A 24361-nucleotide genomic window follows, 5' to 3' on the forward strand; every position below is an offset into this window, starting at 1 on the left:
AAACTTTTTCTGCAGGGAGCCGGTCCACTGTCCTTCAGACCTTGTGGGGGGCCGGACTATATTGTGAAGGGAAAAAAATGAACGAATTTCTATTCCCCACAAATAACCCAGAGATGCATTTTAAATAAAAGCACACATTCTACTCATGTAAAAACACCAGGCAGGCCCCACAAATAACCCAGAGATGCATTTTAAATAAAAGGACACATTCTACTCATCTAAAAACACGCTGATTCCTGGACTGTCCGCAGGCCGGATTGAGAAGGCGATTGGGCCGGATCCGGCCCCCGGGCCTTGGTCTGCCTACCCCTGCCCTAGGCTAACCCCAACCTCTCTCACCACCAAAGGAACACAAGTGAACAGCAGAGAACCTGCACAAGCAACGCTGACACCAAACCCCACATATATTGAGTAAAATAGAAACATCGCCACCCAACCCCACCCCCACTCATCTTTCTCCCCCCTTTTTCTTCCTAGTGTCTCAACAAATGAAACCGATTTGTAAAAAAAGTTACATGGGGGAAAAATAAGAGAGACATTGCACATACTTTTGTAAATCAAGAAAATATTTAATAAAAATACATTTTAAAAAAACAGTTCTGTGGTAGATAGATCAAGGGTTCAGCCCAGTGTAAAGCAGTTTTCTATGCTTCTCATGGATTTCAGGCAGGGGGTTTCCCAGCCCTGACTGCAGACACCAGCAATTGAATCTTCTGCATGCAAAGCAGTTGCCCTACCGCTGTGCTTTGACCCTTCTCCTAAAAGTAAACATCTCTGTCCTCGTGGTTGGGAACAAAGGGTTAACTTAAACGAGAAAATGGAGCAGCTTTATACCCCGTCAGTATTGTCGGTGGGATTCAATCACATACCAGCAAATTCAGGTCACACAATTATGGCTAATTAGGAGGCCTTTTGCAGCATACCTGCTTCCTGCAAAAGACGAGACTTTCCGAGCTAAGGAAAGCATTGGGGCAATGCTGTGAAAAGTGTGGAATAACACCTGCTTTGATGCAATGTCATCTAACCTCCCTGCAAACAAATCAGAATGAATGCTCATTAAATAGCCACCGTTGTCCAGTCTCTCTGAAAACAAATCAAAATGAATCTTTCTTTTGCCAAACCTTTATTATGCATTACAGGTACAGACCATCTAAAAACATCCATATACAATCACACACACACACACACACACACACACACACACACACACACAAAAGCAGCCATATAAGATATATAGTAACAAAAATTATCATTAGGATTGTCTTTCATTCTTTTATCAAGATGAATGCTCAATAAACAGATAATCTGGGACAACACCCAAAGTCTCTTGTTCTCTTAAATAAAAACATAAGAATAGCCTGCTGGATCAGGCCAGCAGGCAGAGCCTAGCCACCATGGCTAGCAGTCACTGATATCCTTATCCTTAACTGCCATTCCTCCCTTGCTTTCACCTCTGCCTAAAACCATTCCCTACAACACCTGTACGATAGCATCTCTCCTTCCTTCAAATTCCTCCTGATGAACAAAGGAAGTTGATTTATACCAAGTCAGACTCATTGGTCAATCTAGCTCAGTGTGGTCCACACTGACTGGCAGTCACTCTCTAGAGTTTCAGATAGTGATTTGTCCCAGCCTTTCCTGGAGAGGCAGGGGATCACACCTGGGACCTTCTGAATGCATCTACCACACAGTAAGCTTTTAAAGCAACCTTATTACATTTTTAGCACCTCATCTCCAAGTAGATTCAAGGATAAAAAAAATGCATAGCATTTATACAATTCTGATTGTCCAAAGTGCTTCAGGCACACGATTTTAGCATGACCATGCTGCCTGAGATTTGTAATCAAAATATCTGGAGGGCATCAGGCCACTTGCAATATTATTATTATTATTATTATTATTATTATTATTATTATTATTATTATTTACCCACCCTTCACCCTAAGGTTCCAGGGCAGGTTACAGCATTGAAACACAATATAAAAACTATTTAGCATTAGTTTGGTGTTTTTTTTACTGAAGAGAGAGACTGAGTGAGTTCATATCTCAGGTCACAAGTGAGTTTATAGCCGAGGCAAGAGTTGAACAAAGGGATTCTAGATTCAGGCTCCATCTCTCACATTGCCATGCTGCGTGCCTTTAGGGGGGGAAAAGCCCATAGTGTTCAATGGGCCTTACTCCCAAGAAAGTCTGTGAGTGCATACAGGATTGAAGCTGTTGCATCTAGTGCAGTTGCATGAGAGACGACTGAGAGCTCAATGACTACATATTGTCACGGAAATAAACTCATGATGGGCCAGAGACCAGTGTGGCCTACATATTTGTGGAAGGTGAGAGAAACTTGAAATATGGGGAAGCAGAAGATGGTGACCAGTGGGGAACAGCTGTAGCTTAGTGGTAGAGCACCTGCTTTGCATGCAGAATGTCTCAGGGCTGGAGTGACCGCTGCCCCAAATCCTGGAAAGGTACTGCCAGTCAGGGTAGAAAATACTGAGCCAGATGGACCAATAGTGTGACTCAATATAGTGAAGGGCCATAGCTCAGTGGTAGAGCACCTGCTTAGCATGCAGAAAATCCCAGGTTGAATTGCTGGCATCTCCAGGTAGGGCTGGGAACATTCCCTGTGTGAAATCAATAAGGAACATAGGAAGCTGCTTTATACTGAGCTGAACTCCTGATCCATCTTACTGTTCAGGGATGCAGGAGAGGATATATTGTTTGATTATAGCCTTTCCAGCTTGTGTTAACAAGTTCACAATTTAGCAGAGTAACATTCCCCCTTTTAAACTCACAGTGGATGCGTTTGCTCAGGCTTGCTAAAGCCTCTGTAATAACTGCTCTGGTATTTTCCCCTTATTCGCTCATAAAAGATAAGACACGACACAGTCTTCTATAAAAGTATTTTAAAAAGTTTACTCACTCACATTCTGTTCACAGTCGGATCACAGAAGGCAGATGTAGCTTAGAAAAGTAACATACACCTGGAAACTATCTCATAAGGAGACTGTCCTTGCCAAGAGAGCATCTTTGGCTAAGCAGATGTTGCTTCTTCGACGAAAATAGTCATAGAGAGAGAGATGGCTGTCCTGCCCTGTGCTTTTGTCGTTACCTGCACAGGTGAGGCCACGCCCACCTCTAGTCACATGCAGAGGAAGTCTGTCCCAGCCCGGAGGGAAACAGGAAGTTTACCTGTTGGCTGGACAAACATTCCTCCCCGTGTGTAAACATGTTCACTCTAGGAATGTTGTACTTGACTGCTCTTGTGTTTCACATCCCACACTTGCTGAGTACTATTGACACTGACTGGTGGCAGCAGCTCTCCAAAGGTTTCTGCCTGAAACTCTGGAGAACTGCTGCCAGTCAGTGTCAACAGCACTCAGGAAGGTGGGAGCATGGGTCAGACTCAAGGCAAGGCAGCTTTCTATGTTCTTCATTGGCCTTTAAGAAAAAGGTTGGTGCTAGATGTATGCAAAGCAGTTCATACCAGAAGCAATTTATAGAACGCTCCGTCACTCCTGGATACATAAAGGGTCTCTCAGTGGTTTCCTTGTGTTTCCTAAAGCAGTGTTTCCCAACCTTGTGCCTCCAGCTGTTTTTGAACTACAACTCCCATCATCCCTGACTAGCAAGACCAGTGGCAAGGGATGATGGGAATTGTAGTCCAAAAACAGCTGGAGGCACAAGGTTGGGAAACACTGTCCTAAAGCATTAATGCTGGAGGTCATGGAAAGCTCATTTGGAGGATTTAGTGCAGTCATTTCCAGGCATGAAAGAATTAAGGTCATTTTATATAGAAAGAGGGTGGGGGAGAATACAGCACCACACTAGGGCTAATAGATGGAATTTCAGGAAAATGGTCATTTTGTGCTTTTTTCATAGAAGTTACAGGCTGGAGACAGAACACTCTCCCTGTCAAAAGCAGTTTGAAAGCGGAATTGATGATGTGGTGAATATTTATTTATTTTATTTATATCCCACCTTCCCTTCAACGAGCTCAAGGTGGCATACACGGCTGTCCCCCTCCCCAGGGTGGCTGGTCTCATCCCACCTCACTCTGTCTAGGGCCAGCAGGGGCTGATGGAAGTTGTAGCCAAAAATATCAGCAGGGCACGAGGACAGCTGCTGTAAACTCTATAGTATTGAATTGCCTCTACCTGTTCTGGAGGCTAGGAGCCGAACCAATGGATTCAAGTTACAATGAAGTAGATTCTGACTAAACATCAGGAAGAATTTTCTGACAGTAAGAGCTATTCAACAGTGGAACAGACTTCTGCAAGAGATGGTGAACCATGGGTCAGCAAACTAAGGCCCTGGGGTCAGATCCGGCCCAACGGCCTTCTAAATCTGGCCCGTGAACGGTCTGGGAATCTGCATGTTTTTACATGAGTAGAATGTGTGCTTTTATTAAAAATGCATCTCTGGGTTATTTGTGGAGCATAGGAATTCATTCATTTTTTCCCTTCAAAATATAGTCCGGCCCCCCACAAGGTCTGAGGGGCAGTGGAAAAAGTTTGCTGACCTCTGTGGTGGACTCTCCTTTCTTGGAGGTTTTTAAGTACAGTATATAAATCAAACTCAAAACAGCCTAGTAGGTATCTGCATTAAAGTTGTTTGCAATGTGCTCTAAGTGGGGCATCCCTTGGGGCTTAACTTGGAAACTACAGCTGGTATAGAATGCAGCAACTAGGTTGTTGACTGGGGCATTTTTTTAACACCGTATGACACCTCTGAGAGTGCTGCACTGGCTGCCAATATGCTACCAGGAACATTTCTCTTTGTAAACTACTTTGAGGGGTTTTTTAAACTGGTGTATCAATTTTATGAAATGAAAAGGAACATTTCAAGGTTTCTACTTTTAGCATTGGGACCAGCTTACCTAAGGGACCGCCTCACCCAATATATACCTGCCTAGCAACTGCAATTCTCAGACAGGCACTCTTGAGGGTGTGCTTAGCTTGCCCTAGAAACTAGGATTTCAGGATTGTAAGCCCAGCCCCCTGCAATCAATTACCAGCCAGAATTGCACAGGTGCATCACATCATGTTGTTTAGCTCCCTAATTAATACCTTTTTAGGCTTTCCTTGATGGCTGACCCAGTCACTTACACAATACTGATTGCCTGTTTGCAAAAACAGTTTTGTTGTTTTATAGAATTGGTAAGATGGGGTTTTAGAAATGATTTTATTGCTTTTAGAAATGGGTTTTGTGTTTTATCCTGTACACTGCTCCAGCGGCTTCTGTTAACTAAGTAACTAAATGCTTAGTGGGAAGGAGAGAATGTAGATTAAGGACCCAGCCAGACATCCTTGTTACTGAGCATTCATTATCATTCGGTGCTCATGGCAATATCAGGGAAGTTATATATGATCCTGCCTTCAGTATTGTTTACACCTGCAGAACTCTTGGGGCAAGTGTCCTGTTTTGTTTTGTCCTGCTTTTGTTGTGCTATTGAGCAAGGGTGCTCCTCTGGACGACAAAATGCAGTAACACTGGGGAAGTTTCACAGAGAATATAATAAAACAGAATGGTACGTGAACGGTCCAGTATAAACCTATACTCTTAAACTATGGTGCCCAGAATTAGTTCAAGGAAAGAATGTGCTTGAACGTGCTTTAATGATATATAGTGTGTACACAGCATAGCTATCAAGATTTCCCTTTTTTAAAGGGAAATTCCCTTATTCCGAAAAGGATTCCTCACAAGAAAAGGGAAAAGTTGACAGCTATGGTACACAGTCTACGGAGGACGCGAGTGGTGCTGTGGGTTAAACCACGGAGCCTAGGACTTGCTGATCAGAAGGTCGGCGGTTCAAATCCCCGCAACGGGGTGAGCTCCCATTGCTCGGTCTCAGCTCCTGCCCACCTAGCAGTTCGAAAGCACGTCAAAGTGCAAGTAGATAAATAGGAACCGCTCCAGCGGGAAGGTAAATGGCATTTCCATGCACTGCTCTGGTTCACCAGAAGCAGCTTAGTCATGCTGGCCACATGACCCGGAAGCTGTACGCCGGCTCCCTCGGCCAATAAAGCAAGATGAGCACCGCAACCCCAGAGTCGGCCACGACTGGACCTAATGGTCAGGGGTCCCTTTACCTTTACACAGCCTACAGTTTCATCATCCCTGATCATTGGCTGCACTGGCTAAGCCTGGTGGGACCAGGAGTCTGACAACTTTTGAAGTGTTACTTGAACCACACCCCTGCCCTAAAGGGAAGGAATCCACAGAAATAAAAAAGGTATCACGAAAGGGTGAGTGGTGAAAGAGATATTACACCCATTCTCCCCCAGATCTGTCAGCCTCAGCACTGTAGGATGCCAGTGTCATTCAGGGCACACTGATTGGAGAGTGCATAGGCTAGCATGCTGTCTCCTCCTCCAATCAGCAGGCCCAAAGAACTAGGCTAGGAGGGGCCTACAGTGGCATTTTATCCCTCCCCCTGACAACTGCCTGTGCTTGTTTAGGGAGGCCCTCTCACTCTGAGAATCAAGGCTTCAAAATAAGTTATGAAACCATGGAAAGTGCAAGTGGGACAGAGCATCGTCCTTGGAGCACAGCATAACTGCTGCTGATCATCTGGGCAACTAGGAGCATGTTGCTTCCTGCAAACTTATCCTCCTACTTGCAAAATTTGTTTTGTGTGTGTGTGTGTGTGTGTGTATGTGTAAACAAAAATGACACAGTCCAAATACTAACAGGAAAAGACCAAGAAGTTACACGTGGAGCCTACCCAGGGTAAGACCACACAGAGCTCCAACTCTCATGTACAGAAAAAGTGAGAAACCCGTGGACCTCCAAATGTCGTTGGACTAAAGTTCCAACAATCCCTGACAATTGCCCATACTGGCTGGGGCTGGTGGAACTTGCAGCCCAGGAACATCTAAAACAGGGAAGGGGAACCTGTGTCCCTCCAGATGCAACCCAATGCCATGTCCCATCACATCATCAATGGCCGGGGATTATGGAAGCTGGAACACAGCCACCTCTGGAGGGTTACAGGTTAGGCCCACACACTCCCTGATGTGCAGGATAGTTAACCTGCTCTCATCTCTACTGCTTAGGTGGCAATCCTTGGTCTCTCTCCCCCATCCCATTCTTTCTCAACTCCCTTTGAATGGGTAAAAGTAAGAGGCCTATAGAGGGGCTAGGAAATATTTTTTCAGTGCAAGGGCCACACGCCCTTGCAGGGAGTCGCCTGCTGTTGGTGGGTGGGACCAGAGGCAAAAGCAGATGGAACAATGTATGTTAATGTGCCTTTGTACAGCGGGTTAGATTCTCTGCACACCCCTCCGTCTCTAGACTCCATCGAGACAAGCAAGAGCCATTACCAGAGTTTAAGGACATGTTTCCATCAGCCCTAGCTAGCATGGCCATGCTGGCTGGGGATGATGGGAGCTGTGGTCCAGGACATTTGGAAGGACACCAAGTTGAAGACTGTTTTCTGTTGTATTTTAACGATTCCCCCCCACACACACACCTTTCATATGCTACTGTGATTTTAAAATAACTGTAAGGCACACTGAGCAGTACATAGGCCCTAGAAATGGAGAATACACATTTATTTCTTTATGAAAATTCCAGACAGACAACAACACTCACAAGGGTGCGAAGCAGGGACAGAAAGAGTTGTGGCTTGGGGAGAGAGGGTGTGGCACAGGAGAGTCCCAAGGGCCAGACAGAGAGGCCTGGAGGTCCTCAGGCTTCCCTGACTCTGAGCTTACCACAAATAGGGGCAATATGTTGATGGGGCTCCCAGCGCTAGAGCCTGGTCAGACGAAGGACATTTCTATGTTTGTTGCATGCAGTTTCTATATTTCATCCCATGCTGGCACTAAATATGTCTTCTGTAGCATTAGAAATGATTAAGGGACATCTGGCAAATGTACAGGGCCTTCCCCTCTCCTCTCAGGACTGCACCTTTCAGATACTTCAGGTTAGTTTGATATTACACAGAAGTTCTGCTCTTCCTCTGCTCCACTGCTCAAACCTTCTCTGTGGCCTTAGTTAGAGCCACCATGACTTGCTAGGCCCCGGCAGCACAATCTATTTGCCAGTACCCTGAATTCAGTCCTCTCAAATGAGGTTAGGTTCCCATAAATGGCAGTCCTGAGCATGGGCAGAATACTTCCCTCCCCCCCACTACAAACAGGAGACCCCGAGACCCAAACCTGAAGTCATAAACCCTTATTAGCAATGACAAATTAGAAAGTGTATGTCACAATCCAAGATGCAAAGGTCTTGGGGAAAGAAAGGGGGCGGCTGGAGTTAGCTGATGGGAGAGGCTCTCTGCACATGCTCAGAAACTCTTCATCATCCCCAAAAGATGTTCTCTGCACATGGTCAGATGCCCTTTGGTTGAATATTCACACCCAGGGCCTAGACTGTAGACCCAAAAACACACACATACACACAAAAATGTGTTTTGGAACCTGCCACCTTGGTTCTGGGTCGAGGCCTTCTGTAAACCCGAGTTCACATTAACTGTCCCCTGCTTGCACATCTGGGGTTATGGGTAGGAGGAAGCTCCTCGGCCCCAATCTCCGGGCAGGCCACCTGAGTCATAGAGACGCAGCTCTCTCCCTTCCAGAATCAGCCCCAGCGAGGGGCGGCTTCCCCTTCCCCTCCCCTCCTCGCCCTCTTCGTCCGGGCCGCCTCACCTCCAGCTTATCCGTCAGCTCCTTGTGCATCCTCTCGTACTGGCGGCTCATATCCTGGTTGCGCTCCAGCAGCGCCTTCCCGAGCCGCGCTGCTAACAGCAAATCCTTCTCCTTCTGCCTCATCAGGGAGAGCAGCTCCGGCTGCGGAGCCGCCTCCGCCGGGCCCATGGACTCGGGCTCCCCGGGCGCAGCATCCCCGGCGGCGGCTAGCAGAGCCAGCTCTTCCTCCAGCTCCAGCTCTCCTTCCGAGCCGCCCACCTCGAAGGCCGAGGAAGAGGAAGAGGAAGCGGCGGCGGCGGCGGCGGGCCCGGCTGTGGGCGAGCTCCGGCTGTCCTTGGCTCCCCCCTCCGACGTCGACTGGGGCGGCCCTTGCAGTTCCATGCGGCAGGCGCTGTCCAGTTCCGATGGTGCTGAAACGGGCCCCAAGCAGAAAGCGGACATGGCCGGGCCCCGGGCCACTCCAGGCTACGAAAGCCAGCGGAGCAGGGAGCCCGGAGCCCGCAGCGGGGAGGGAGCCGCGTTTCTCCTCTCCTGCCTTTTCCGTGCGCCCCTGCGCGGAGGCGAGCCGAGCCGCCCTGGGCTTGCGCGCGGGGGCCGCCGCCGCCGCCGCCTACTCTGTCTCGCCGCCCCGCTGGAGCCGCGCGCTCTCAAGGCGATCGGGACGTCCCTCCCTCGGCCGAGTTAAAGCAGCAGCAGCAGTCGTCGTCGTCGTGGCTTTTCTTCCTGCTGCTGCCGCCGGCCCAGCTTTGCAGCGCCGCTCCCCGAGCCCCATCTCCGCCGAGGCGCCTACAAAACATCGCGCGGCCCCGGGAAGCTCGCGGAAGGCCGCCGCCGCCGGCTGCTGCTGCACAAACAGCCAGCCGACTCGCAAGCCCGGCCCCGCCGCCCCGCCCCTCGCCCCTGACGGCAGCAAACACCTGTTTGGCGGCCTGCTCTGATTCGCTTAGCCCGGTAGCTCCACACAAACTGGCCCACAGGTGCGGCCCCCTCCCCTCCCCGCAGCCCTGCCTTGACTTAACCCCCTGCATGCCCGGGAACTTTCCCTTCGCTCTTCTTGCCCTGGGCTGGCGCTGGGCCCAATTGTTTGATTTGCTAAGAAATTATCTCTTGCAGCTTTTGCCTTCTGGAAGAAGGTACTGTACAGGGTTATAAAGACTAGGACTAGCCGCCTGAGAAACAGTTTCTATCCAAATGCGATTTTGGTTTGAAATGCAGTGTACTCTCTGAGGGAGTATACTGTATTTAAAAATGGGGTATCAGAGTTTTTAGGGGGCTAACCCGGTCGGGATAGCTGGCATAGCAGGTTTTTGAATGTCTTATGCAGATTTTTTTCAATTTCGTTGTTCTGTATGGGACAATGACAATAAAGATTATCGTATCATATTTGTAGGCAGCTGCATCAAACAGCACATCTCTAAGGGCATTGCTCTTCTGCTCTCGCCAGCAGACTCTGCGTTCAGGAATCCGGCATATTGGAGCGGACCCCTATAAAACGTCTCCTCAGAAGTAAGGCCCATGCAGTTCAATTACATCCCAGGTGGGTGGTGATAGCCTCTGGCTGCAATCCTAAAGGCGCTGGTTGGAGAGTAAGTCCAATTGAATTTGGCAGGATTTACTTCTCAGTAAACTGAGCTTCCGTTTGTGGTGTTAAATAGCTTCCCTCCCACACCTTCTTCACAGCCACTATAACGAATTAGCAGATCCTCCCTGAATTCAAGGAAGGGTCCCCTGGCAACTTAAAAGACTTCAGTGTTGTAGCGAACTAAGTTCTATTCAGAGTAGACCGGCTGAAATTAATTGGATCCAAGTTGCTGTTTTTACTACTACTACTAATAATAATAATTATAATACTACTAATAATTATAGTAATTATTGGGATGCAGGTGGCGCTGTGGGTTAAACCACAGAGCCTAGGACTTGCCGATCAGAAGGTCGGCGGTTCGAATTCCTGCAACAGGGTGAGCTCCCGCTGCTCGGTCCCTGCTCCTGCCAACCTAGCAGTTTGAAAGCACGTCAGAGTGCAAGTAGATAAATAGGTACCGCTCTGGCGGGAAAGTAAACGGCGTTTCCGTGCACTGCTCTGGTTCACCAGAAGCGGCTTAGTCATGCTGGCCACATGACCCGGAAGCTGTACGCCGGCTCCCTTGGCCAGTAAAGCAAGATGAGCGCCGCAACCCCAGAGTCAGTCATGACAACCTAATTACCTTTTACTAATAATTATTATTTTATTTCTTGGGACGCGGGTGGCGCTGTCGGTAAAGGTAAACGGCGTTCCGTGTGCTGCTCTGGTGCTGGTTCGCCGGAGCAGCTTCGTCACGCTGGCCACGTGACCCGGAAGTGTCTGCGGACAGCGCTGGCTCCCGGCCTCTATGAGATGAGCGCACAACCCTAGAGTGTCAAGACTGGCCCGTACGGGCAGGGGTACCTTTACCTTTACCTTTACCTTATTATTTTATTATTTATACTCCATCCATCTGGCTGGGTTGCCCCAGAGACAAATTTGATCTGTTAGTTACTCAAAGGTCTCCAAGCAACTTACAGTACTGTTAAAACACAATCAGGAAAAAAAACCCACAACAGTCACAGGAAACTTTAGTAGCAGACTATTAACAATGTCAGAAATTAATAAACATAACTCCCTCTGAAGGAGGCTCAGAGGGTGGCAGTGACCCTGAAGCAGAGCGGTGGGGGGGGGGGGCATTTTTCAGTTGTGGCTTTCCATTTGCAGAATGTATTCCCCAGCGAGGAGGTGCCTTCTTTGAAATCTTTTCTGGCACAAGTTCCTCTTGCACACCCTTTTCTCCAGCAGGCTCCTGAGGGGCAGAGAGATCAATTAGCAGCACTTATTGTATGCCCTTGGGCACCTCCATTTTGTCCTCTACAGCAGTCTCCCAGGAAATGGTGAAATCAATCGGAAGCAGCTCTGCCTGCCAGCCCTTCTTCTCTTGTACAGTGGTACCTCAGGTTAAGAACTTAATTCGTTCCGGAGGTCCATTCTTGACCTTAAACTGTTCTTAACCTGAAGCACCACTTTAGCTAATGGGGCCTCCTGCTGTCACCGTGCCACATGATTTCTGTTCTCATCCTGAAGCAAAGTTCTTAACCCAAGGTACTATTTCTGGGTTAGCGGAGTCTGTAACCTGAAGTGTCTGTAACCTGAAGCATCTGTAACCCGAGGTACCACTGTACACCCTTTCCCACAGCAGGCTGCCTGGAAGTAGGAAGATTGATCAGTAGCCCCTCAGCTCTAGGTCTCTTTGGCTACCTTCTTCATCTGGATGCCTGGAAACTCGGATTCTAGGTCATTTTGAACCCATTGCAAGGTTATCACCTCACATGGAGTCTCACTTTGCTATCCAGTGAGGCTTCTCACTCTGCTCATCCACTCTGGTTGTGGTTATTTTGTTATGTTGAACAGCTCTCTACCATTTATGTGACTGCAGAAGCTGCTCCAGCCTTTGGTTACTTCACTGCCTATACTGCTCCATTTGCCGATTGTGGTGCTCCTTTCATCCACTTGAACTGCTCAAGGGGTGCTGCTGCTTCTCCCTCCATTTTGACTTTAGGCACACTTTGCTTCTTGGCCCTTTCCACCAGGGAACACAGATCCCGCTACTGACACGAAGGTTGAATGCCACTTCCAATCTCTTCCAATCTTGTAGTAGCGAGATTTCAGGAGGTTTCACATGCTTACCCAGGGTTGTGTTTCCATTGGGAGTCAACACATGGCCAAGACTGTGGTGTCTTAAAGAAGTATGGTTTACTTTACACATATTTACACCTGGGTGTAGATGGAGCGAGTGCAGGGTTTACAGCATTCAAATCTCAAAAGGGGCTTGTTCCCCACAAGCTGTGCAGCATCAGATTCCAAGACATCTCCATGCCTCTGTCCCGGTCTCTCTTCAGCCAGCCCACCAAGATGGTTCTGACTCTTATTTTCCCTTCAGTATCCCCAATATTATCTAAATTCTACCATTTTACTAATTTCTAGCATTCACTAATTCTAGATCTGCAAAATAATAATTTGAGTCATCCTCCAACTCGCCCTGTCAGAAGTCTGGCCACAGCATCATAGGCCAGTTGCAGTTTCTGAATTCTGTTCCAGAGCAACCCCATGTAAAGCCCCAATAATTCAGCCTACAGTAATTCACACACTCCAGTCACTGCTCTCGAAGTGAAAGATTTCCCCACATTGATTTTCTATGTCTGTAGACTCTGAAGCAGCCACAGACAGTTTGTTCTGCTCGAACTCAATTTGTCTTTCACAGAGCCTATGAGATTGTTTCCAGCCTCTCTCCTTTCTCTTCACCAAGAGGAAATGAGCATCCACAATATTACGCCTTCTGCTGGTAGAGCCCGTTATAATCCTCCTGGCCTGATTAGCAAAAGCCACTGTGCTGTTAGCATTAATCTCTAATGCCTCTTTCCAGAGCATGGCACACAAAGGGATTATATGGAGCAGGATTTAATCCACTCCAAACAAAGCCATGCCCCAAAACTGTTGGAGCTCAGAGGACTGGGTGGGAGAATGGGCATACCCAGCTCCCCACATATGTCAGTGTTGCTTTCGCACCTTCCATGCACATAAGTGACACACACACACAGAGACAGACACATGGCTTCTGTCTAGTTCCACTCAAGTGCATTGGCTTGCAAACCCGGAACAATGTGCTCACCCCTGCCCCAGACATGCCAGCCCATCCCCCACCCCATGTCCCACTTCACATGCTCCCTCTGTCGGATATTAATGCTTTGTTTACTTCAAGGTCATCCATTAATCTCCAGTTCAGAAACAACTCTGTCATCGTCCTCTGAATTAAATTATTGAATGCCATTTCCAGAAGCAGGCTGGGAGCTTGCTTTGAACTCCTTCATGTCATCATCCAGCCATTGACTGTGGTATGCACAGAAGCAGATCAAAGTAGTGCACCGATCCAAATCTATGAATGAAAGCCATTCAATTGAGGGCAAATATGAATGCATTGGAAGCTGTCCATGAAACTGTCTCTTGCTACATCAGTCATCCTAAATTATTTTGAGCTGTATACCCTGCAACCCACTGGCCGGCCAGGACATTAGAAGAAGTGAGGCAGGTGGAAAATGCTGGGAAATGGCAGGAAGATGTTGGAGCACACAATAGTGTGAGCCACACAGCCTGTCTGGCATCCCGCAAATGATGTTGCTACCACAGAACTAACAGCTACTGCACCTTTCCTGGGGGAAGTACGGTATGTTAGTGTAATTCCCTTCTCCCACCTGTAGAGGGTTAAGACATGAGCACTCAGGTGACACCGCTCCCCTCTCCATCAGCAACACCTGCTAAGCATCCAAGGCAAAGGACTGCAAGCTTCAGCTGCTGCCAAGTGCTCACTGCTCTCAGTAGTGGCTGGTGCTCATTGAGACTGGTAGGGTGAAATGCAAGGAGCCCAGATAGTGGGCAGAACCAGAGACAACAGACAGAGCCAACTAATACTAGTTTCATTCATTATCAGAGTTCAAGGACACATCCCAGTCAGGTAAAAATACTCAGGGGGAGGGGGGAGAGAGAGAGTTCTGAGGGCAAACTAGACCATGGGTAGGCAAACTAAGGCCCAGGGGCCAGATCCGGCCCAATCGCCTTCTAAATGCGGTCCGGGAATCAGCGTGTTTTTACATGAGTAGAATGTGTCCTTTTATTTAAAATACATCTCTGGGTTATTTGTGGGGCATAGGAATTCGTTCATCCCCCCCCAAAAAATATATATAGTCCAGCCCCCCACAAAGTCTGAGAGACAGTGAAAAAGTTTGCTGACTCCTGGACTATACCAAGATGATAAAGGGTCTGGAAAACAAACCTTATGAGGAACAGTTGAGGGAACTTGGCATGTTAGCTTGGCAAAGAGGAGATACGCAATGTTCTTATATCTAAAAGGCTGTCACACGGAAGATGGAGCAAGCTTGTTTTCTCCTGCTCTGGAGGCTAGGACCTGAACGAAGCGACTCAAGAAACAAGAAAGGAGATTCTGACTAAACATCAGGAATACCTTTCTGACAGTAAGAGCTGTTGGACAGTGCAACAGACTCCCTAAGGAGGTGATGGACTCTCCTTCCTTGGAGGTTTTAAAGAGAGGTTGGATGGCAATCTGTCATGTATGATCTAGTTAATATTCATGCATCATGGGGGTTGGAATAGATGCCCCTTGGGGTCCCTTCCAACTCTGCAATATTATGATTCTATGATCCTGGGAAGCTACCAACTTCCCAGGAAGCTACAAACATGAGTCTGACCAAACTGCGGGAGGCAGTGGAAGACAGGAGTGCCTGGCGTGCTTTGGTCCATGGGGTCACGAAGAGTCGGACACGACTAAACGACTAAACAACAACAACAAATGATCCTGGGATACTGTAACGTCAGATTGCTTTGCCCAGGATAGGAAAAGTTATTGAGATACTCTCATACTACTGGGCTTATTGATACGCAGCCATAGATTTTAGGGGCTGCTATATGAACTAATTCAAAGTAAAAAGGTAAAGGGACCCCTGACCATTAGGTTCAGTCGTGACCGACTCTGGGGTTGCGGTGCTCATCTCACTTTATTGGCCAAGGGAGCGGCTGACGCCGTTTACCTTCCCACTGGAGCACTACCTATTTATCTACTTGCACTTTGACGTGCTTTCGAACTGCTCAGTTGGCAGGAGCAGGGACCAAGCAACGGGAGCTCACCCCATCGCGGGGATTCGAACCGCCAACCTTCTGATCGGCAAGTCCTAGGCTCTGTGGTTTAACCCACAGCGCCACCCGCGTCCCTTTTAATTCAAAGTAGTATTCCTTTTATTATATAGCAGGACCTGGGGGAAGGGGAGTCTTGACTTTGTGAATTGCTCCTGCATGACTGGTTTTATAAGATGCTTCTCTATGGAAAACAATAGATCTTCATCATATCCTCTCAAATTGGACCACATCAACACAAAACATTTTAGTATATAGCATGAGCTTTAGTTACCGTACTTATCAATGTCATCAATTGTTCCATGACAATTTCAACCTTACTGGCTATATATGCCTCATTTAAACAATGGTGTTGCTATGGTGACTAGGGTTCAAATACAAGGCTTAAAAAAATGAGCCAAGTGTCTCTCTTCCCTCAGGAACCCAAAGTTGGTACCTGCAAAACATCATGGCAACATGCAGTCAGGACCTACTTACAACACACCCAGTGATAAGCATTTTATTGGCATTAGCATTAATGTACAAGGTGTTGAACAGAATAACAAAGCAAAAATAGAAAAATACAGGACCCTTTCTAACAATCAGGGTAACTAATACGGTGTCCTCCAGATGTTAAGACTCCAGTTCTCATTATCCATGACTATTGGACACTACATTGTCTAACCCTGATCTAAATTTAAACAGGGACAGAAGTACTGTAGTGTTCTATTCCAGGCAAGGAATCCCAGAGTTTCAAGCCCAAAGATGGAGTTTCCATTGGATTTCAGGTCCATGCATGAGGTCAAATATGACCCTGGACAGCTCCAACAAAAGTGCACACTGAAGACTCACACACAAGCTTCACAGCCTTACATGTTGCTTTAGTAAGTAAGTAAGTAATTTTTTATTTATACCCCACCCTCCCCGGCCAAGACCGGGCTCAGGGTGCCTAACATCAAATATCAAATACATTAAGACATAATCAAACAATTAATTAAAATACAGCTTAGAAATTAGAATCAGGATAAAATTAAATGACTGCCCACGAATTACAACCATAGGGGTCGGGAACCTTAAGTATACATCAGGACCAGCTATCCATGTTGGTCCCACATGAGCTGATAAAAGGGCCAAAGAGGTAACTTACAGGGTCCATAGAGGGGAGTCAAACTGGGCCCGGACCGAAGGCCAGAACAGCTCCGTCTTGCAGGCCCCGCAGAAGGATGTCAAGTCCCGCAGACACATGAACTGTAGACTTTAGCACAAGTCTAGAGTTTCCTGCAACTTTAACAGACTTGCAGCTTGGGCTGGGTAGTTCCATTCGACTAGGGAAAGCCTTCTGTAATTATAGGGGCCTTGCTCCATTGAGCAAACTTTGGACCCAATAAGAGTGGGTGTATCTGTGGCTGTATTGCACATTCTGGGCTGAAGTCCTCAAACTAAAGGCAGCCCCACCCCCCAATATCTCTGCCTCACCCTCCGGACTCTCTCTAAGCCACACCCCCTCACTGGCCCTTTTTCACATCCTCCTTGGGTGTTTTTGTTTGGCTGGAATGTGTCCTTGAACTCTGATAAAGCCATTTCCCAGGGAGATGACATTGTAGGCTGGGAACAAGCCCTCACCACGTGTGCAGGGTAGGGTCGGACAGTCTGGGGGCATGGAGCAGGCTATTTAAACTGCCCGCGGCTGAGGACTCACCTCTGTTTTTCTCCCTGCTCAGCCAGTTCTTCCTCCCTCCCTCCCTTAGGTTAGGCTCTTTTAGTTCTTGACCTTGCTATGGACCTCAGTTGGTCGCCTTGGTTGTCCAAGGGGCCTGGTCAGGATTCATCCACTTGGGAAATTGGCACCGGCCATTTGGTTTTGTCGCCTACCTCGTAGCAAATCATCACAACTTTGTAAGGTTAGGTGGTTAGGCATTGGAGTATTAGGTAGAAGGGGAGGGGAGGTAGTGGCCATCACCTACCCCTCCTAATTCAAGGGTATTCCCTTAAAGGAATCCAAGGGGGTGTAGTTTCTGTCTGAAGCACCAGACTGGGGGGGTTGGGGGTTGGGCCATGACACGACCCCTAGCGGTGACCCTGGGGAAGTCCTAGTTGATGTGCATCAGCAGGGCTCCCCCTACTGGTGGTTAACTCTTCCAAGACTCCTGCAGATGGGCAGGAGTCAGATACAGTGGTACCTCGGGTTACAGATGCTTGAGGTTACAGATACTTCAGGTTACAGACTCCGCTAACCCAGAAATAGTACCTTGGGTTAAGAACTTTGCTTCAGGATGAGAACAGAAATCGTGCTCCGGCGGTGCGGCAGCAGCAGGAGGCCCCATTAGCTAAAGTGGTACCTCAGGTTAAGAACAGTTTCAGGTTAAGAATGGACCTCCAGAAGGAATTAGTTCTTAACCCAAGGTACCACTATATACTGTAGTCGTGTGGTTTCAAATGCCTAAGCCAATACCACTCACATTCTGTAACCAATAAAGTTGTGGCCTTTTTCACCCATTAACCTAAAATACTGTTTCATGTGTCTTTATTCCACTTCCCGGGAGGGTATGGGACCTTGCCATGCAATAACTCTTGCTTGCCCAGATGGAAGATAGAGGCAAGTGTGTGAGTGTGCACAGAAATGTGTTAAGTGAACACAGGTAAAATGCACACTAATTGTGTGGCCCACTTTTGTATCTGACCGCACCCACCACTGGCATGTGGCTCTCACAATGTTGCCCAGAAGGAAATGAAAATCATGGGCTGTGAAAGGTTCCCCATTCTTGCTCTCTTGTACCTGGGAGCCCTTTACTAAAGCAAGTGATATATGTAGAAAGGAAGAGGAAGCTAGTGTACAGAACTGAAGAGGGGTGTCAAGACTATCCAAGCTCAAGAGGTGATTTTTTTGGCAACTGGAGGTTTAGACAGTGCTGTTGTAAACAAAATCTGCCCTTTCCCCCTTATGGGGTATCCAAGAGCCCGTATAGAGTACTTACGTGGGTTCTGTATTGGTAGGAGAAAATAACAGAGGCCAACCAGAGAATATTGAGAAGCATAGCAGCTAGTAAGCCTGATCTTTATTAAAGCTGTTGCAACAGGGTGCTCCCCTCACCCGCAGGAGGACGGAGGAGGACCCAGAACAAAGGTGTGCCTGCCCTTATATAGACATTTTAAATTTCCTGCCCTGGAGCTCAAGACCACCCCTCCATACATCATACATACATCACAGAAGGGGTGTAGCCCAAGACCACCCCCCCACAAACATCATACCTGCATCACAGAAAAGGTGGTCTACAACAGAAATTTGAATGTTGTTTTTTCCTGTCTGCTGGGTTATCTCATAATGCCTTATCTGATTGCCTTTCCTGGTAGTCTGCCCATTCCTTTGAAATGGTGATTTCCCAATTTCTGAGTCAATGGGAAGGTTCCCTCACACCCCCTCCCTCCTTGCAGAGAAAATATTTGGTCAGTTTGGGAGTCAAAATGGTTTCAGGACGGTCTTCCTGTGCTACTCCAGATATGTGGTCCACATATCTATGTTTGTGCTTGGTTGGTACATTTATGAACATTTATTATATATATATAAGACCTTAATTTTTTTATTACAACAGCAGTGAGAAAAGACGACAGAACAAGTTTAAACCAATTGGCCTACCTCTGAAGTATAGAATCTTAGTAGCTGGGTGGCAAGTGACCAGAAAGCTGTTGTGTTGGTCTTCAGAAGTGACCTGGTGCAGGTTTAACTGTTATATATGGAGCTAGTGCAACCACCTGTTCTTTTGCCTATAAAAAATTGAAAGGAAGCTGGTGATTAAAGTTTCCCCAACATAGCTGGAAAAGTAGCCCGCACTGGAACATTTCTAAGAGGATTTTCAAGGGGCAATTCAGAACTAATCCCCTGCCTGTGCTAATCAGAAAGCAATAAAATAGGTAAAACATACCTGGGGGGAACTTTTTTTATTATTATTATTATTATTAATTTTATTGTGTACAAATTAGAAAAAAATACAAATATACAAAAAAAGGAAAATACATGTAACCAAGAGAAAATTAGAAAACATTTTACCTCTTCTCATAGTTACAATTATTTAAACCTCTACAAAACAATATTCACAATAAAGAAAAGAAATGAAAGGTAAAATAGAAAAGAAAAGAACAAGAAGATAAAGAAAAGGAAGAAATAAGATCAAGAATGAGAATTTTAAAAGTAGATAAGTATTCACTATACACAGCCATTTCCAATCTATATTTATGTTCAATTATGTATTTTCATCATATCCTGGGGGAAACTTTTTAATTAACATTCCTGAGCAGCTTTGCTTGCCTGTGAGCAAACCAAGAAGGATTTTGATCAGAGCAGTGGGCATTGCTGGATAGTACAGTGCAAAACTTGTGTCAAAACTTCAGTTTAATTCCTCTTCAATAGCTAAAGGGCTCAGGTGCAGAAGCAACTCTTATCAATAAGGACTAGGCTAGCTTTCTTTCTCCTGCTACAGCCATATATTTTTCATTGGAAAACATTCAAATCTGCATGTACAGACTCCTGCAGCCTAAAAGGATACTATTTAGGAAAAGCTTTATCACTTGCTGTAATGTGTTTTATTAGCCATGTTGCAGCAAAAATCCTCAAAAACACACCCAAAGAATCTGAGGTATTTTGTCAGGAGTGGGAGTCAGGAGCAAGCCGGCAATAAATCACACGGTGTCAGTGAAGTTACAGGCATCTCCCACTTATATGCGGTCACGTGTGAGTCAAACGCACATATGTGCTGCGCCAGGAAATAATTAAATAAATTTATTTAAACTGCCAAAAGGCACGAAAAGGGCAAAAACAGCCTCCAAACTGCAAAATGGTGCAAAAATAGCAGAGCAATTGGCTAGCAATCCCAGAGGCCTTTGCAACTGCAATCCCACAAGCCTTTGCACCAAACTTTCAGGCCTGTGGAGAGCTGGAGTTTGAGAAAGGAGCTTTGGAGGGAGTGATGGTGGTGGAGTTTGGGGCTGAGTTTTTGGAGGATTTTTTTGAGACGACACCTAAACACAAGGCATCGTCACCTTCCTTGGGTGCTGAGAAACCCAAGAAGCAGCAAGTGGTGCCCACGCTGGAGGATACCACTTTGGGGTACCAATCTAGCTCTGAATCATAGTCAGGTACTTCAGGGTACCAGCTTATCCCACTTGTCGTTGTTTCTTCATTGTCCTCCAGCAATGAGGAAGACTGAGAGCCACCATTCCAACCATTCATGCCAGTCTGATAAGTGCTGCTGGTTTTTTAAAAGCATTTTTCAAGGGTTTCCAGACGTTTACGGGCTTTTTAGATGGGGTTCCCCACTATACCCAATTTCACATGTGTGGTACCCAGGAACACAACCCCTGCATAAGTGGGGAGATACCTGCAACTCTTTATTCAGGGAAACAAGGTTGACCCAGGAGGCCATGCCTAGAGATCACAGCAATTCTTCCTGGTAGACCTTTCCCCCATGAGGCAATTGTGGGGAATGAAGGTTTCTGCGTTCCAGCAGTTCCCTAAGTCTCCTCCTCCCTTGGGTCCTTCCCAAGCAACCTGAGACTTTGTCAGGTGTGCATGCAGGACCCAGGCCCTGTGACCAATAGGACTCTGCAGGACTGGGGCCTTCCTAAGTTTGTTCTGAAGAGGCAAGGCGCAGCCACACAGGTGAGGCCGATTGTAACTCACAGCACCTGGTGGCAAGAGCCGGGAAGGGATATAAGGTCAGCATTTTCCCTTCGGCTCTTTGCCACAGCAACATGTTACCTGCCTTGCTGCGTTTGATTCCTTGACTCCTTGCTTCTTGGTCCTCGGACCCCTGACTTCGTGACTCCTTGCTTCTTGATCCTCGGACCCTTGACTTCGTGACTCCTTGCTTCTTGATCCTCGGACCCTTGACTTCATGACTCCTTGCTTCTTGATCCTCGGACCCTTGGCCTTGTAACTCCTTGCTTCCTGACCCTCAGACTCTTGGCTTCCTGACTCCTGGCTTCTGGACTCCCGTTCCTGCTCCCACCCCACCATCTTGCCCCCGGTCCTGACATCCCCAGCCGGGACTTTGATCGCCCGTGAACCGGACTGTGACAGACTTCATCACTGTGCCTGTCTATGCTCCACGCTCTTCATACCTCTTTTGGTTCTTTGAGAATAGGAAAGAGTGAATCTGGTCACAGCAGGAGGGGGAAACTCCCTGGCTTCTCTAGCAGCCTGCATCATCTCTGCCTTTTGGCCCCCCCCTCCTCTCCAGCCTCCGCTTCTGCCTCTGATTCTGGACGGCTCTCTGCCACACCATCTTCCTTCTCACTATGCCCTGTTACCTCTACAGCTTTTGACACCTTCTGCACCCAGTTTGCTTCCTCTTTTTCCTCTGACCACTCATTTCTGTCCCATTACTAATCCCCTGGCTCTGAGCCTTCTTCCCTTGGGGGTTCCCCACCTGGTGCCTCCCCCCACTCTTGTGCATCCATCCAGTCCCTGACAAATGTATATTACTCTTTTATAATTAAGATCAATTAATGGTGTTATTAAGCAGGCACAGGTAGAATGGTTGGCTGCTAACTGGACAGAAGCTGCATTCACACCATACATTTAAATCATATAATAATTTATAATAATAATTTATTTGTACCCCACCCATCTGGCTGGGTTTCCCCAGCCACTCTGGGCGGCTTCCAACAAAGACCAAAAATACACTAAGATGTCACACATTAAAAACTTCCCTGAACTTTCGTCTTCAGATGTCTTCTGAATGTCAGGTAGTTGTTTATCTCTTTGACATCTGATGGGAGGGCGTTCCACAGGGCGGGCGCCACTACCGAGAAGGCCCTCTTCCTGGTTCCCTGTAGCTTTGCTTCTCGCAATGAGGGAACCGCCAGAAGGCCTTTGGCGCTGGACCTCAGCGTCCAGGCAGAACGATGGGGGTGGAGACGCTCCTTCAGGTATACTGGGCCGAGGCCATTTATCTCACACACCCCACCACTGCCAAAAAAGAATGTTGGGAAATGTAGTTTCGTCCTTACCTTGCAGAGCTATAATTTTCAGCATCATTAACAAACCACAGTTACCATTATTCTTTTTTAGGGAGGGGGGGAATCTTTTTTAAATGTATGATACATATGCTACCAGAGGTCTGTCCTGCTGCCCTCCATCCCCTGGAAGATGGTAGAATTCAGTGACACACCTGTCGTCTCTTTGGCAGCTTGATCTATTCCACCAACTGGGGGAGAAAATCCTGGCAGTCTACAGGGTGTTTTATAGATATAGATATATATATACACAGTTTGTTGCCAAGATTTCACCATCACATGTGTTTTGAGGACTGGCAACAAGCTTCTGAAACAGATTGACATTTGGGGCTCATTAATCTTGGGAAATGAACAGGTTTGGTGGAGGAGTTGTAGGTAAAGTTCAGCCCCCCTTCTTCTAGATGAATTAAAAAAAAGTTTTAAAAGGTAAGAAGTTCTCTATACAAGTCGCTTTCCTCACCCACTACATTAGACTGTATATTTCCAGATATTTTAGGAAGTGCACAGGCCCTGGTTTGTCACTGATATGTTCTATATCAATTATCTATTTCGACACCCATTTTGTGTGGGTGAATTTTAGATTCAAAGACTTTGTTAGCAAGAGATTCTGCACTGACACCCCTGCTAAGTTCACTTCTGTAATAGCTGAATAACAAGATGACTGCTTCTCCTATTGAAAAAGAAAAAAGAAACTAAATGCCCTAAAAAAAGACTTCTCCCCTTGATCTTGAACTCGGTAGCTAATATCTCTAAAAAGTACATTTAAATTTTATCTAGAGCAGTGTTTTTCTAATTTTCTGCTTTCAACTCCTCCGTGGAAAAACCCTTCAAATGACTGCAACAGAACCCATGCACACTGCAACAGATCCTGTTAACACAGATTTCCTTAACCTAGGTGCCCTCAGGGTGTTTGGGACTGCAACTCCCATCAGCCTTAGCCTGTACATCTGGCTAGCCAGGAAACAGGACCTCAGTTAACATAGGAGAATTTTGCAGTACTGTGGTACCTTCGGTTAAGAACTTAATTCATTCCGGAGGTCCGTTCTTAACTTGAAACTGTTCTTAACCTGAGGTACCACTTTAGCTAATGAGGCCTCCTGCTGCCGCTGTGATGCGAGAGCACGATTTCTGTTCTCATCCTGAAGCAAAGTTTTTAATCTGAGGTACTATTTCTGGGTTAGCGCAGTCTGTAACCTGAAGAGTCTGTAACCCGAGGTACCACTGTAGTTTTGACAGCATACATGCCGCATGGTTCTGGAAACCACAAGAGGCACGGGTATTCAAGAGTCACAATCACAGTTGCGGTATAGAGCGAAAATCACAGCCTCCAGGCCACCAACAGGGGCAGCTCCATATCTGAGGGGTCCCTGGGCAGCATGTTCTGTTAGGCTTAACCTGACTGGGGTGGCATTACACCAATCTGCACTGAGTAGCTGAATAAAGCCACCATTTAAAATATTCTTCAATGCCCCAGAATGTTAGGTCAGGAGCACTGTGGGAAATGAAAGTGGAGGTTGGTGCCCATTGGGACTGGTAGAATGGAAGGCAGGGAGGCCACCAGTAGGTGAGGCTAGAGTCTCCTCCGTGCATGGAGGTGGCTAGTGGCGGGTGCTGCTCATTGGAACTGATGGGTTGGAAGGCAGAGATGTCAACAGTAGGTTGAGTCAAAGCCAATGATAGGCAGGACCAGAGACAATGACAAGTGGAGCCAACTATTTCTAGTTTTGTCCTATTTTCCTCCCTGTCTAGGCAATGCTGATAGATCTAGCTGCTTGGAGTACCAGGCCAGAGAAAATATAAAGAGGGGTGAAATATACTCGGAGTCGAGAGTGGATTTCATGCTCTTTATTCAGCTCATAGTGGTGAGGAGGAATGGAAGTTCCCCCAGAATGTCTGCTTTATATACATTATTTACACAATGGGCCCCACGTGATTGGCTATTCTGGGATTCTCCTGTAGGCCAATCAGGTTGTGGATTCACTTCCACCTGGAGCTGGATTGGGTGGCTCCT

The 24361-nt window shown here is 47.0% G+C and overlaps 1 protein-coding gene across 3 annotated transcripts in view; it reads right to left on the reverse strand.

Annotated features, from left to right (window-relative positions):
- Positions 1–9513, reverse strand: part of BICDL1 (BICD family like cargo adaptor 1) — a 62855-nt gene extending 53342 nt beyond the window's left edge. Inside the window, exon 1 of one of the 3 annotated variants that reach the window (XR_013391022.1) lies at positions 8652–9513. Coding sequence is in view for 2 of the 3 variants with exons in the window: in XM_028709412.2 (XP_028565245.2) it covers positions 8652–9092 (441 nt within the window). In the remaining variant the exon portion in view is untranslated. The remainder of the gene's footprint in view (positions 1–8651) is intronic. The other 2 variants (XM_028709412.2, XM_028709414.2) reach the window with 2 other exon arrangements.
- Positions 9514–24361: the final 14848 nt, after the last annotated feature.

The sequence above is a fragment of the Podarcis muralis genome, chromosome 16 (assembly GCF_964188315.1).
Source record: "Podarcis muralis chromosome 16, rPodMur119.hap1.1, whole genome shotgun sequence".
Taxonomy (NCBI): domain Eukaryota; kingdom Metazoa; phylum Chordata; class Lepidosauria; order Squamata; family Lacertidae; genus Podarcis; species Podarcis muralis.